The 13920-nt window shown below is 44.7% G+C and overlaps 1 protein-coding gene across 4 annotated transcripts in view; it reads right to left on the bottom strand.

Moving 5' to 3' along the window:
- Positions 1–3497: 3497 nt before the first annotated feature.
- The window catches only part of CNOT10 (CCR4-NOT transcription complex subunit 10), a 64995-nt gene continuing 54572 nt past the window's right edge, over positions 3498–13920 (bottom strand). For all 4 annotated transcript variants that reach the window (XM_059939077.1, XM_059939078.1, XM_059939079.1 and 1 more), the window contains exons 15-19: positions 10346–10476; positions 9745–9780; positions 9421–9548; positions 4904–4979; positions 3498–3938 (exon numbers count right to left, since the gene is read on the bottom strand). In XM_059939077.1, coding sequence (XP_059795060.1) covers positions 3787–3938; positions 4904–4979; positions 9421–9548; positions 9745–9780; positions 10346–10476 — 523 coding nt within the window. In that variant the 3' untranslated portion in view covers positions 3498–3786. The remainder of the gene's footprint in view (positions 3939–4903; positions 4980–9420; positions 9549–9744; positions 9781–10345; positions 10477–13920) is intronic.

Below are 13920 nucleotides of genomic sequence, written 5' to 3'. Positions count from 1 at the left end.
ACTGAAACTGGAACGAAGTTCTAGGGAGTGGAAGAGACTGAAGCAAAGTCCTAGGGATGGGAAATGGTGACCACTTTTGGGAGACAGAAGATTCCAGTTTGGATAACACATGGGGTGTAAGGGAGGGATCAACAGCTCAGTAGGAAGAGGGGAGCAGTTACCATGAAGAGGCCCCCAGCGGGAGTCAGGGCTGTGCTGTAGGCAGTCACAGGCCACAGGCCGAGGTGAGGAGGAAAGGGTGGGGAAGAGACCTCTTGTCATCCAAGGATGAGGGTCTGGGTGAGGCAGGTAAGAATGGGATGAGAACACAGGATGCCAGTATCTACTGAACAACTCCTACAGCCCAGACACTGGACGTATCCAGAGTGAAGGAGACAGCCATTTACCTGGAGGAGTCCCCCTGCTCTCTACCACCCAACTCCACAGTGTCAGTGGCTCAGAAAACAGTTTCTGCTTTGGTTATCCCTTATATTACACAGTAAAAAATTATAATAGAGTTCCCCTTTGTACATTTGGAGTTCATATCCAGCAACAACAATGTCCAGGACCTTAAACCTCATTCCAAGCCAGTGAGGTAGGTACTGTCAGTGTCCTCCTTTTACATATGAAGAAACTGAGGCACAAAGAAGCAAAATAACTTGTTCCAGATCAAGCTTGTCCCAGTGAGAGAGCTGAGATTTGAAGCCAGTCCAAGAATCTGGCTCCAGGGTCCACAATGTCGTCGGTCACCTTTCTCCAGGTGGCTTCCAAGAAGGGGGCTGGATGGGAGCCTGAGAGAGGCAAGGCTGAAAGGAAGGCAGTGTCAGTGTCGAGGGTGACTGGGCTGAGCAGGTCCCTTGGGCAACAGGAGGGTAAGTGAACTCACCTGTAGTGAATGCCCACCCGGTGCCCTTTGCATTCATCATCTCGTCTTAATCTTCACACTAGGCCCTGAGGAAAGTTAGCCTCGTTGTGCAAACCCATCAAAAGCCTCGAGAGCGATCAAGTCATTTGGGCTGGGTAAGGGGCAGAGCTCCCAGCTTTAGTCGATAAGGGGTTCTGCGTGGTGGGAACAGGAGGTGTGTTGTTCTGAAAGTGGGGTTGGGGTGCAGGTGGGGCAGGAGAGGCCCCTGAAGGCGCTGGCTCCGCAGGGGTGTCGTCTTGTGGGGTAAGGGCCTGGGCAAAATGCAGGACTACTCCAGCTCTTCTGAGGGTTCATGCCTTGCAGTTCTGGGGACACTCACAATCACATTCTCTCTGGGTCTGTGAAGGGACCCATGCAGTGAATTTTGCCCCATTTTGCTGGTGATGGAGCCTGAGCAGAAACTAACGAGGCTCGTCTCAGAATTCACAACCCCATCAGATATGACACCACCCTTTGAGCACCTGCACCTGTTAAACTACAGAATACCATATACCATAGAAGAAAAGGTATGATCAAGGGACACAAAGGCGGGGGAGAAACTGGGACAGCTAGGAAACACTTCAAGGACGTGGCACCTAAAACTTCTCAGCACAGTTAGGATTATCTCCGTTAGCAGACGTGGTGCTAACGGATTGGGGCAGGAAAAACAGGTGGGAGAAGCCATCTGGCTGATGGACTCCATATGACAAGTCACAGAGGTGAAGAGCTTACATGTACTGTGCCCAGATCTGCCAAGGGCCACTGTGGAAGGCAAAGCTGGGCTGCTGGGATCATAATTTGACAACACATCATATATAGAGTTCTCCAGTTGGGAAAACACTTCACTGGCTTCCCCGTAAGATGTGCAGGGCTGTCCCAGCACCGGCAGCTAAGGATAGCTACATGACTTGCCCTACAAAGGAGAGGGAAGCCGAGGTCTGCTGGGGGTTTCTGGGAAAACTTTGTTCCTGATGGTCTCCTGTCACGATAGGCTGCCTTTGCCCTCTTCTTCTTGCCTTCAGTGCAGATGTAATGCTGGAACATCCTGTGCCCACGGGGACAAAAGCCCAAATGCTGAAGACAGTGGTGTGAGAAAAACAGAGCTGAGTCCCTGATGGCATCACTGAGCACTAGAGCCAAGGCCACCAGCTGCCTACAAACCACCTTCTCAAGTGAGAGAAAAACTACCTTTGTTTAAATCACGGATCCATTTTGTGCTACTTGCAGCCAAGAGCATTATTTAACACAGCGACGTGGGGCCTAATCTGCCTCATAGCTATTCCTGCTTTCCCCCCAGACCAACCTGCAAGCAGGAAAAGTTCTAATTTTTTTGAGATTTCTCCAAAGATGTACTGCCCTCGAGTACAATTACAGGCCTTCTACCACCATACACTACCCAAGACCCTGTGGGTTCCCAGCAGTTTATGAAGCATGTGGACTCTGTCCAGGAAATGCCCTGGCTAAGCAGTGCTGCTACCAGCCTGCAGCACACAAGGGGGTCCCACGGTGCTGCTGCTTGTCTGGGGCTTGGGAAAGCAGCACCTGCAGACTTGGACCAGCACCAGTGCAGCTTACGGGTCCTACTCCCATCCCATTTGGAAAAGCCTTCTTCAAGAGGCCCAAGGGAGCTAGGCCACCTCTGTTTCCTGTATCCTCCTGGAAAGAATCTACTCTGTATATAAAACAACTGCAACGTGGCAAAAGAGCAGTTGAGCCCTTGTGCACATCCATCCCGTGTTCAAGTGAAAGAAGAATTGCTCCCCTTCTCTGAGTCATCTGTGGGCAATGTCTAGTCACATCACAAATACTCAGTTCTTGTGTAGATCCCTAACTAAACTGTTTGGTATCAGCAACAGAATAATTCAGATAAAGTTTCGGATAAATTCATGTGCTTATCCAAACACTCCCCTCTCCAGTTGTGAAACCGAGTAACCATGTAGATTCAGCTAGTGTGTTTCCCTATCTGAACCTGGTCTCCAAAGTTGGGAACTGAAGAGATGTCGACAGCAAGGGATGATCCTAAACGGCAAGCTCTGATGAATCTACCAAATGTGCTCTTGACAAGGGGTCACCCAGTTTTTCTAAAGCAAGCCTGTAGTGTGTTTTGTTTTTCCTACTTACAGTTAGTGTATCGACCCTATGGACAAATTTTGGCCATGTCAATCCTGCAACACATACCTGTCTTGGAAAGAAGCTTTTAAGTTCCTGTTTGCATTTCCAAAGGGGTTAGCAATGAACCTTGAACTCCCTGCTAACAGGGTCCAGAACCGGTGCTTCTGCCTATGGGTACAGGAGGGTGAACAAGACCAGTGCCCTGAACTCTGTTTGTCTTCATCTGTAATTTTTAAGCAAACGATTGATTCCTATCAGATCAGTCATCTCTTCTTAACCCAATTTGACTAGCCCTATGGGTTTTATTACGCATTTTCTGGCCCTTTTAGTCCTAACTAGGCATACAACACACCAAGCTCCCCTCCCCTCTGATCAGCTTCTGGACTGGCTACTCATCTCCTGCTCATGCCGTTCTCTCCATTTTTAAAACTTTAACACTAAATCTCAGATGCCAAAATACTCTAACCGTTGCAAGAAAGACAAAATGTATTATACAAGACTGTTCTGGTAAGACTGTGTTTTAATTGCCTATGACACAGATATATCACATAATGGCTCAAAAATAATAGTCTAGCAAAGATTAAAGGAAAACCGATGAAAATGAGCTGTGAATCCTTAATTTGACGTAAGCTTCCGGCAAAAAAAATCGGGGATTAGAATCATTTCAAAATTGTGTCTTCAAAACTAGTATCCTTTACCATCTGTCTTTTATTCATTTTGCTGCGATACAACTAAAAAGGCCTGTAAATACTCCCCTGGGTCTCAGGTAACAGTTTTCCAAGAGCAAAATATCACTTTCTCTGTACAGTGAACGCCGGCATCTGGATGGGCTGGATCGGGTGGACGGGCTGGAACACCGGCTTCTTTCTCATTTCAGAGAGTGTTTTCACTGCAGGGAGCAGCTGATTCCTTTTGATGATCTGTAAGGCCAGCTGGGTATTACCTATAAAAACACTTCCCATCACAAAAAAAGCATATAACAATACCACCACATACAAAGCAAGCCATCAGAATCCCGCAAGGGGGTAAAAGGTGATGGAGAAAAGCAGTGGTCTGCAACCTGTGCTATACATTGGAATCACGTAATGCCCGCTGCACCATCCCCAGAAATTCTGATTTAAGAAGTTTCGTGTGTGACCTGGGTGACGCGATTTTTAAAAGCTTTTTGCACTGATTCTAAGGTGGAGCCCAGTTTGAGAACTTGTCTACAGGCGGACTGCACAAAAGAAGGGCTCTAAGACCATGTACTAACCCTACCACACCTTTTAGGAGGACAAGGCCTGCTGGGTGCCAGGCACTTAATGCTGCTTCAGCTATAAAAAGAGGGGAGCCTTGGAAGGATTTCAGCAAGGGGGTATGACTAAGAACTCTTAAAACTTCTGTACCCTCTCATTTCCCCCATTCAGCTCTCCTTTTCTACTTCATGCCTTCTCTTATGTAGGGCCCACAGCCTTTCTTCCAGTAAGCTATATCCTCGAGGTTGTATATGCCCCAGAGGCATGACCTGGATTTAGGTCTGAATAAAAAATTCTCAGCAGGAACTGGCTTACTGTAAAACTCATTAACGACACCTATGTTTAAAACACTAAGGCATACAACTCAAACCCACTGCATTCTGACTCAGGTTCTCAATTAGAGTCATTTGGATGCCTAAGAGAAAGGTTAATTAGTAGAGATTAATTATAATTGTCAGAAGTTACGCTATTCTGCATTTTCACAGATAAAAGGAAATATGCTTAACCTGCTAGAAGTAGGAATTTGCAAGATACCAAAAACTCCCTCGCTACATTTTTGTTTAGAAGAACTTGATGGGTAATACCTCTTAAATTTCGAAGAGAAAAAGCAGACACCAAAAATCTCGGGCTCTTTGCAGGGCTCCAGTCCTAACTCAAGAGAAGAATCACTCACCATTCTGCAGCTCAAGGTAGACGGCCAGCAGGATGGCTTCAGGGGGCACCTCTTTAGGATGGATCATTGAGGCCGCCTGTGCTCAAAACAAAAAAGAGACCCATGAAAAACTGATAGCTTAAGATACAAACTCCAAGTAATGTCAAAAAAAAAAAAAAAAAAAGGAATGTCAACCTACCAATGACAAATTAGCAAACTTAACCTCACTGGGACACTACAGTTTTGCTCGGATGGTCCTCAGCTGTCTGTCTTTTTTTTTTTTTTAAAGCTACTTCATTATAACTCTTTTATTTTTTATTTAATCTAATTTAAATATTTATGTTTTCGGCTGCGCTGGGTCTTCATTGCTGCAAGCGGTCTTTCTCTGGTTGTGGCGAGTGGGGGCTACTCTTCGTTGCAGTGCATGGGCTTCTCACTGCAGTGGCTTCTCTTGTGGCAGAGCATGGGCTCTAGGCACACGGGCTTCAGTAGTTGCGGAACGCGGGCCTTAGAGCGCAGGCTCAGTAGTTGCTCTTCGGCGTGTGGGATCTTCCCAGACCAGGGATCGAACCCGTATCCCCTGCACTGGCAGGTGGATTCTTAACCACTAGACCACCAGGGAAGTCCAGCTGTCTTTGTCTTGATCCCTCCCGATTAAACTAGACATGTTATTTTTAGTTAAATATTTATCTTCCCTTGCCTAATCCATAATGAGTTCTTAATAGGAGAAAGCTTTCCTTCCTTCTTGGTTTTCTTCTATCTCTTGGCTGTATTTGGTTTTGAGATGGGTGATCAGACACTCCTGACTCTACACTCCAGTCACCCATCCAGGTCTGCTGGTAGTTTTTCACCAGACACAGTTGCACCTCTATCCAAATCTGCATGTCTATTTTTTTTTCCTAAGTAACAACTTAGTATTGTAAGCTACAAATTCGCAATGTCAGGAATAAGAATTCAAACTTAAAAGGCTGGAAATATAAAAAAAATATACCACTAAGCATGTTAAGGACTTCCCTGGTGGCACAGTGGTTAAGAATCCGCCTGCCAATGCAGGGGACGCGGGTTCGATCCCTGGTCCGGAAAGATCCCACATGCCGCAGAGAAGCTGAGCCCACGCACCACAACTACTGAAGCCCGCGTGCCCTAGGGCCTGCGCGCTGCAACCACTGAGCCCACGTGCCGCAACTACTGAAGCCTGTGTGCTGCAACTACTGAAACCCGCATGCCTAGAGCCCGTGCTCCGCCACAAGAGAAGCCACCACAATGAGAAGCCCGTGCAGCGCAACGAAGAGTAGCCCCTGCTCTCCACAACTAGAGAAAGCCCGCGTGTAGCAACGAAGACCCATCGCAGCCAAAAAAAAAAAAACAAAAAAAAGCATGTTTAATGTCTCCGTTCTTAAGGACTGAAACAGTACAATTTAGTCAAATAAAATTATTTGTTTAGGCAATATACTGTCCTTTCCTAGATCTGAGAGCCATAACACCAGCCTGCAGTTTTCTGATTTAGTCCTGTTCTGGTTGAAGGTGCTGAGATTGTAGGTTTATTCCCTCAGTCTGGGCCCCTCTGGGCCGCAGCCTCTTCCTCATCTTACCATCAACTGGTATTTCCCCATCCAGATTCAGGTGCTTATGCTTCCAGACTGCTTTGTGTCTTCCCTTAATCTAATCAGAAAGTGTCCTTTACAAATATTTATTGACCAGAGGTGGGTGTAAGACAGGGACTTACCCTGATAATAAACAGCATGCAAATAACAGTAATCCAAACAAATTTACTGTTAGGGAGAGAGGAAAGTGAACGTAGTATGAATACGAAGAGAGAGAAGAGTTTCTTCGAATGCAGAGCTTTTGGGCAAGGGAAGCCCGTCTCTGTCTTCCAAGGGTGGATACCTGACAGGCGGAAAGCGGGGAGGCATGGCAGTGCAGGCCACGGGGTGAGTGTGGGAGACATCTGGGGGACCAGAAACGGGCACAAGGTCAGGTCAGGGCAGCACTGGAAGAAATCTCAGACTAGTGGGGGTTCTCGTCCAGAGCACACGCTCCCAGCTTCCTCGTGAATGAAGCAGGGAGGCTTTTTATTCCTCCTACCACATCACTGATGTACCACAGCTCAGTTCAGAAAATGAGATTTTATACTCTTGGCCTAGCTTTAAATAGGCAAGACCACCTTTACATCATTTTGTGGATATTAAAATCTCCATTTTCCTTCCAACTGGCTAGTTAACACAGGTCATCTATTGTTCTTTGCACTGACTGCAGCCTTTTCTAAAATACAAGAACTCATGGCAACAACTTTATAAGAGAATGGTATTTTGCTTACTGGCTGTTCATAATGGTTAGTGGTGGGCAGGCAACCTCGGAAACCTCTACTTGAGCCCTTTCCAACTCTTCACGCATCATTGTTCTCCCTCCCAGGCACGGTGGGCCTCCCCATTAACAAGGTCCAGCCACTGGATTAACCTAAAAACCAAGGGACCAAAACAAAACCCCCTTCAGACCCCAAACCAGGCCTGACCCCATCTGCCTCTCCCAGTGTGGCTGCCGCCATGGCCACCTGCTGCACAAGAACCTGAGCTAGAGTGTACACACTGCAACTTCACATCCAAAGCCTGTGTGCTGCAGCCCTTGAGGTCCATGGGCGCTTTCCAAAGGGCTGTTCAACAGCCCAGCCTTGCCACGGAGAACAGCGCAACATTTTAACTCTTCCCGTTTAACTCCTGCACTCAACTCCTAGATAAGATCAAACGTGTTCCCTGGACAGTCCATCACTTCGCTTTGCTGATTTTGGATCAGAAATGCTGACCAGATGCCACTAAGTTGACTAAATATCACTCATGGTTATTTTCCACGTGGTAAATCTTCACTTCTACACACAACAAGGTCACCTTCATAGGAAGCCGCCTTACCTCCTGAGAATAGGTTTAATTTCAGTTTCAGTTACTCTGGCAAACATATGGGGATGTGGGTTCTCTTATGTGCTGCCGGTGAATACACCATCTGGCACAAACTTTCTTTTTTTATAAATTTATTTATTTATTTATGGCTGCGTTGGATCTTCGTTGCTGCACGCGGGCTTTCTCTAGTTATGGCGAGTGGGGGCTACTCTTCATTGCGGTGTGCGGGCTTCTCATTGCGGTGGCTTCTCTTGTGGCAGAGCACAGGCTCTAGGCACGCGGGCCTCAGTAGTTGTGGCTCACGGGCTCTAGAGCGCAGGCTCAGCAGTTGTGGCGCATGAACTTAGTTGCTCCGCGGCATGTGGGATCTTCCCAGACCAGGGCTCGAACCTGTGTCCCCTGCATTGGCAGGCGGATTCTTAATCACTGCGCCACCAGGGAAGTCCCTGGCACAAACTTTCTATATTAGAAGTCTGAAAATTCTGCATAACCTCTGATCTTGCAATTCCCTTTTTAGGAAGACATCTCCTAACTGTAAGGTCCATGGGGGCAGGGTTCTATCACGTCCACTTATTTACTACTGTCTTATTCCCTTGGCTTAGCCCAGAAGTACGTGTGCTGAATTAATATCCTTTTCTTCCCCCTAATTTTTTTTTTTTTTTTTTTAACTCTTTTGGCCGTGCTGCACGGCATGTGGGATCTTAGTTCCCCAACCAGGGATCGAGCCCGTGCCCCTTGCATTGGAAGCGTGGAGTCTTAACCACTGGACTGCCAGGGAAGTCCTGAATTAATATCCTTCTGAGGAATTACCCCTTTCCAATTCTGGGAAACTCCTCTGGGGCTGCCAATGGCAGTACCTGTTCTCCTACTACAGGTATGCGTCCCTGCCCATGATCAGTCCAGGGATGGGCAGGTGACCTAAAAAGGCCCAATCAGAACCTTTCTTGAGACCTGCTGATGAGGCCCCTCTCAGTGGCAGAAGTCAGAGGTCTATTTTAGCTACACATTGCCAGGAGCTTTCTTTATTGTAGATGGAGTTTCTTTGGTACTGACTTTGTGAACCCTTCTTCTTAAAAGATGTATTTGTAATTTAACTTTTTGAGTGGACAGAGATTCATACAGTTCAAAGCTAAAAAGGATATGAGTATCCAGTGAAAAGTCTCCCATTTCAGTGCTCCATCTACACAGTACTTATCTTGCCAGCCCTGCAGCCAATGTTAACAGTTTGTGGTGTGTTCATTTGGAAATCTTTTCTGCATATACAGGATTATATAAAAACTGTTTTGCATCTTGTTCTTTTCACTTAGTATGTCTTGGATATGTTACCATTTTAGTATATAGGGTTTACAGCTGCATTGTGTTCAACTATATGGACACACCATTATTGATTTAAGTGAGCCCTTATTTAGATGGTTTCCAATCTTTTGAAATTTCAATGATTAAAATCTTCAGGAAAACTCTCCATTAGGTGCCTAGGTTCATTTGCAAGAACAATCAGTTGTGTACCTTCCAAGAATATGTCTGGAGGAGTAATATTCCAATGTTTAACAAACTGATCAGAAGCCTCAAACAAAATAACAGAGCCTAGAAACTCCAAACCCTCTGCTGGCTGCCTCACAAGATGGTCTGGCACTGGCCCAGCCTCACCTGGTGGAGACACTTCCGGGCTTTGTCATACTCGCTCCTCAGGCAGTAGGCGCTGCCCAGGTTGAACAGCATCACGGTCCGGGCCGAGTTGACGGAACTGGGGTAGCATTGAGGGGCCCGCTTCCCAGCTGGGGAGAAGACCAGACACATGTGAAGAGGCCAGGCCAAGGGCCAGGGAGCAACCCCCTCTACTGCCCGAACAGCTGCCCAGAATAAAGCCTAGCTCTACTCCTCAGGCGGACAAAGGAAGGACACAGCGGCTCGAGGGTGAGTCTTTGGGAAGCAGGCCAGGCTACTTAAGTCTTTACAAAACGTCTTACTTACAGGATTCCATTGCTTCATTTTCACCTTTGTCTGATCCTACAAAGACATGAAAATAAATCTGAGGGGGTCGGACAACAGAGTATACTTTCTAAAAACCTAATTTTCTTTATGAAATGGAAATCTAATATTAAAGCAATCTACCACAATATTTCCTTTTCATGTAGTAGAGGTTCTAATAAAAGATATGAGAGTGCTACCTACCACCACCACCACCATGGCCTGAGAAATAACCCTGAATAAAGTGAAAACTAGTCTCACTCCCTCAAAAACTTAGCCATGATTTAAAACTGACTTTTGAATGCCGTACTTTTACTCTCCCCTGGATTGTGGAATCCCTCTGAAGAGAAAAATATAAGAATCAAAACAAACTGTTCTAACACTATCAGCCTTTCAAAAGTTAGAATTTAGACCATGTGATAATCAACTCCTAGGTCTCCTCAGCAAACAATTAGTATAAAGTAAGTACAGCCAAAACCGTACAGTGCCGACCTAAAACTCCCTTCCCTTTACAACCGTGCCCTTAAATTTCCACACATCCTGAGTTACAACGGAAAGGCAGTGGAAATGGTGAAGAGTTCTGATCAAATGTGTCCTCATTAACCTTGGTCCTGCTCATTTGAAGAGATCCCTAAGGAGACATCAGTGACATTCTCCGGGTTCAAATGAGTAATAGCATCAGAGATTCTGTCCAGAGAGATGAGGGCTTCTGCAGCATATAAATGGCCCAGAAACCTAAAATGAAAAAAAAAAACGAACCAGATTCCAAACTGAAAAGTAGGTCATCACAAAAATACCCAAGTATAATAGAATTTGGTATATGTGTGTTTCACATATTTCAAGTCTTTGAATTGAAATCTAAGTTTATAAATGGATTGATTAAGGGTCATTTAAATTTTATCTCTTTAAAAATATCTTAAATATACAATAATTTTTATGTTCGCTAAGTAGGAACAAATGACATATCAATTAAGAGAGCAGTTTAGGGGCTTCCCTAGTGGCACAGCAGTTAAGAATCTGCCTGCCAATGCAAGGGACACAGGTTCGAGCCCTGGCCTGGGAAGATCCCACATGCCGTGGAGCAACTAAGCCCATGCGCCACAACTACTGAGCCTGAGCTCCAGAGCCCGCAAGCCACAACTACTGAGCCAACGTGCCACAACTACTGAAGCCTGCACGCCTACAGCCTGTGCTCTGCAACAAGAGAAGCCACGATAATGAGAAGCCCGTGCACCGCAACGAAGAGTAGCCCCCACTCGCCGTAACTAGAGAAAGCCCACACACAGCAACGAAGACCCAACAGAGCCAAAATAAATAAATTAAAAAAAAAAGCAGTTTAAAGTTGGCAGTAAATCAACTATATTTCAATAAAAATTTAAAATAAAATAAAGTTGGCAAATTTATGCTGTTCTGTTTATACAGAAAATAACATAAGAAGGTAATGAAGTTCTAAAATAAGAGGCAGCTCCAAGGACGGATTCCCTAGGAGCGGAGGATCAGAATTAGGGTCCTCCAGGGAGTTCCCTGGTGGCCTAGTGGTTAGGATTCTGGGCTTTCACTGCTATACCAGGGTTCAATCCCTGGTCGGCGAACTGAGATCCCGAAAGCTGTGCAGCACAGCAAAAAAAAAAAAAAAAAAAAAAAAGAGAGAAAAAAAGAATTAGGGTCCTCCAGCCTCTGCTGCTGGAACAGTCAAAAGGCACCAGGACGCCAGACCAGATCTGGGTTGGATCAGCTTTACTTCTATTCCAAAGGTGTCCTCCTTTTCACATCGTCTATTTTATGTCCACTGATGTTGGGCAGATGTGCTTTCCCCAGGTTTACAACAGCCTGCTTCTTCCAGTGTCTTACTTTGAGCCATTTTCCCCATGATCATCTGATTGATTTTTCAAAATTAAAACAGCCTCAGCCATATTACACCCTTGCTCAAAATCTTAACGACTTTTTCTACTTGAGAACAAAATAAGACAAACAAAGCTAAACTTATAGATTTAAAGCTCTCCACAATTTGGTCCCACTTTCCTGTATTCAGTCAACATTCTCATTCCCCCAAAGATTCTTCTGTTCCCACCAGACACGGTGTCCTGGGCGGGACACCCCACTGTGCTCCCTGCGGCCTTGCCTCCTGGGGTGCAAAGCCAGGCCAAAATCCAACTCCTTTTAAAGGCCAGCTCAGTTCTCACCTCCTTTAGTCGGCCTGTCCCAACTGAGTCTGTCCACATGGACCTTGGGTCCTCAAATCTTAGGCTCTTTTCAATTTGACCATTTTCTGGGATTTATGCACATTAATCACTCAAGAGCTATTTCTTTATTAAGCAATTTCTTTCTTCTAACTAGCAGGAGCTGTAATGCCCTTCTATTTTGCTTCCCCACCAAATACCCTAAAAGAAATGACAACTTTTAAAAAAAATCAGTAACCTCAAATGTACTTTGAAATAAGATATTTTAAAAAACGTTGTTAAAGCAGTATCTATAAGCCAATAATCATTATAAAACACAAACACACAAATTCAAAGAACTACTTCAAATTGTTTTCTGTGAATTTACTTAAAAATTTTTTTAAACCAAGTTAAATGCATTCATGACACTCAGAGCCCAGAACTCCAGATGAGGTGTACGGAAGGCAACAAGCAGCTGGGTAAAGCTGCTGTGGTATCTGGGCTGCCACAGGCAGAAAATGCTCATCCTCACTGGAAAGATAGTGGCCTGGCCAGTAATTAGAAACCAGTGCTTAGGATAGAATAGTTAAGTGAATTAAAGATGAAGTTATCAGACATGGCTTGGCCAACCCCTCAAGGTTGGCTAAGAAATCATAAAATCTAAGAATTTTATTGTTTTGACGTTCAGAGGGAAGAAGTTGATAAATGAGGTTAAAAACCCTCCAATAAATGCCAAGTAAAGAATCTAATTGGGATTATTTGAAAATAGTGATCACAATGTCAGCCAGAGGATTAAAAAAAGCAGAGAGGATTCGTGTTTCATTTTTGTTAAAAAGAAAAAAAACACACACAACTCTGCTCTACTGACAGCCACGCACACCACATCTGAGCAGCGCGGGTCCAGTGGGGCGCAGGCCGAGGTTCCTGACTGGTATTTCACGGGGCTGGGCCACGGGAAGGAGGGAAGGCGCCTTAGAGGTAACGCGACCGCCCTGACCTCGAGCTCAGGACCCTCCAGGCCTGGATATTAGACAAGGTTTTCTCACAGGCAAGCAGGAGCGCTCACACTTGAATTGTGACAAAGTCTCTTATGTGCCTGGATGCTCTTTTAATTTTGTTTTTTTTTAACACAAAGCATGAAAAAAAACAAAAAAACAAAAAATAATAAAACACAAGTCATGTTTGGGGAACACTGACCTGAAACAACCTTAATCAATGTTAATTTTAGATGCTTATATAAAGTAATACTTTTTTAAAAGACAAAAATAATTAAACATTTATAGAATTGTTCCTCTGAGTATGATCTCACAGTTCTAAATGTTGCATGTTACAAACAAAGGGTGCTAGAAGGCAAAAGAACATATTTTGGAAATTATAACTATATACCCACAGGATGAATGAAAAAAACAACTGTCCTAATGCTATGCAGAGTACTTGTGGTCTTGGATAAAATTTCTAGCATCAGCATCATACAAAGATTCAAAGAATGCTGCATCTTCCTCAATTTCCATAAAAGAAAAGATCATGTGCTTTAGAAAAATTTTAGAATGACAATGACACTAATATTGAAGAGGCATCTGAAGAGTTTAAATAAAACTCATGTACTCAGGAAATGGTACAGTAGTCTGGAAAAATATTTTAAAATTCTTATTTGTCTACTTTAATTGCATTCTTCGAAGCAGATTTATCCTGTTGACCAAACTCCTTTTTGTGTGGGTCTTCTCCCTGAGGACTCAGCTTGTTTGGGAGCTAATATGTGATAACATGCTCCAGTCAGACCCAGCAGTGGACACTAGAGAGCCCAAAGATTCTGCTTCCTAATGCTCAGAACGGCAAATGCCATTTCCAATAACCCTTGAGGTGCAACAAGTGAAAAAAATTTCACTACCAAACACACAATTACCAAATTCAGAAAGAAACTTTTTGCTTTCCCTAAGATAATTTTCCACTGGAGGAGTAAAAGAAGCAATATGCACCACAAACTAACTGAAACCCTCCAAAGGAAACAAACCAGGGACAC

The sequence above is a fragment of the Balaenoptera ricei genome, chromosome 11, assembly GCF_028023285.1.
Source record: "Balaenoptera ricei isolate mBalRic1 chromosome 11, mBalRic1.hap2, whole genome shotgun sequence".
In the NCBI taxonomy this organism is placed as follows: Eukaryota; Metazoa; Chordata; class Mammalia; order Artiodactyla; family Balaenopteridae; genus Balaenoptera; species Balaenoptera ricei.
The sequence above is the reverse complement of the archived record's forward strand: the minus strand, read 5'-3'. Positions and strand labels throughout refer to the sequence as shown.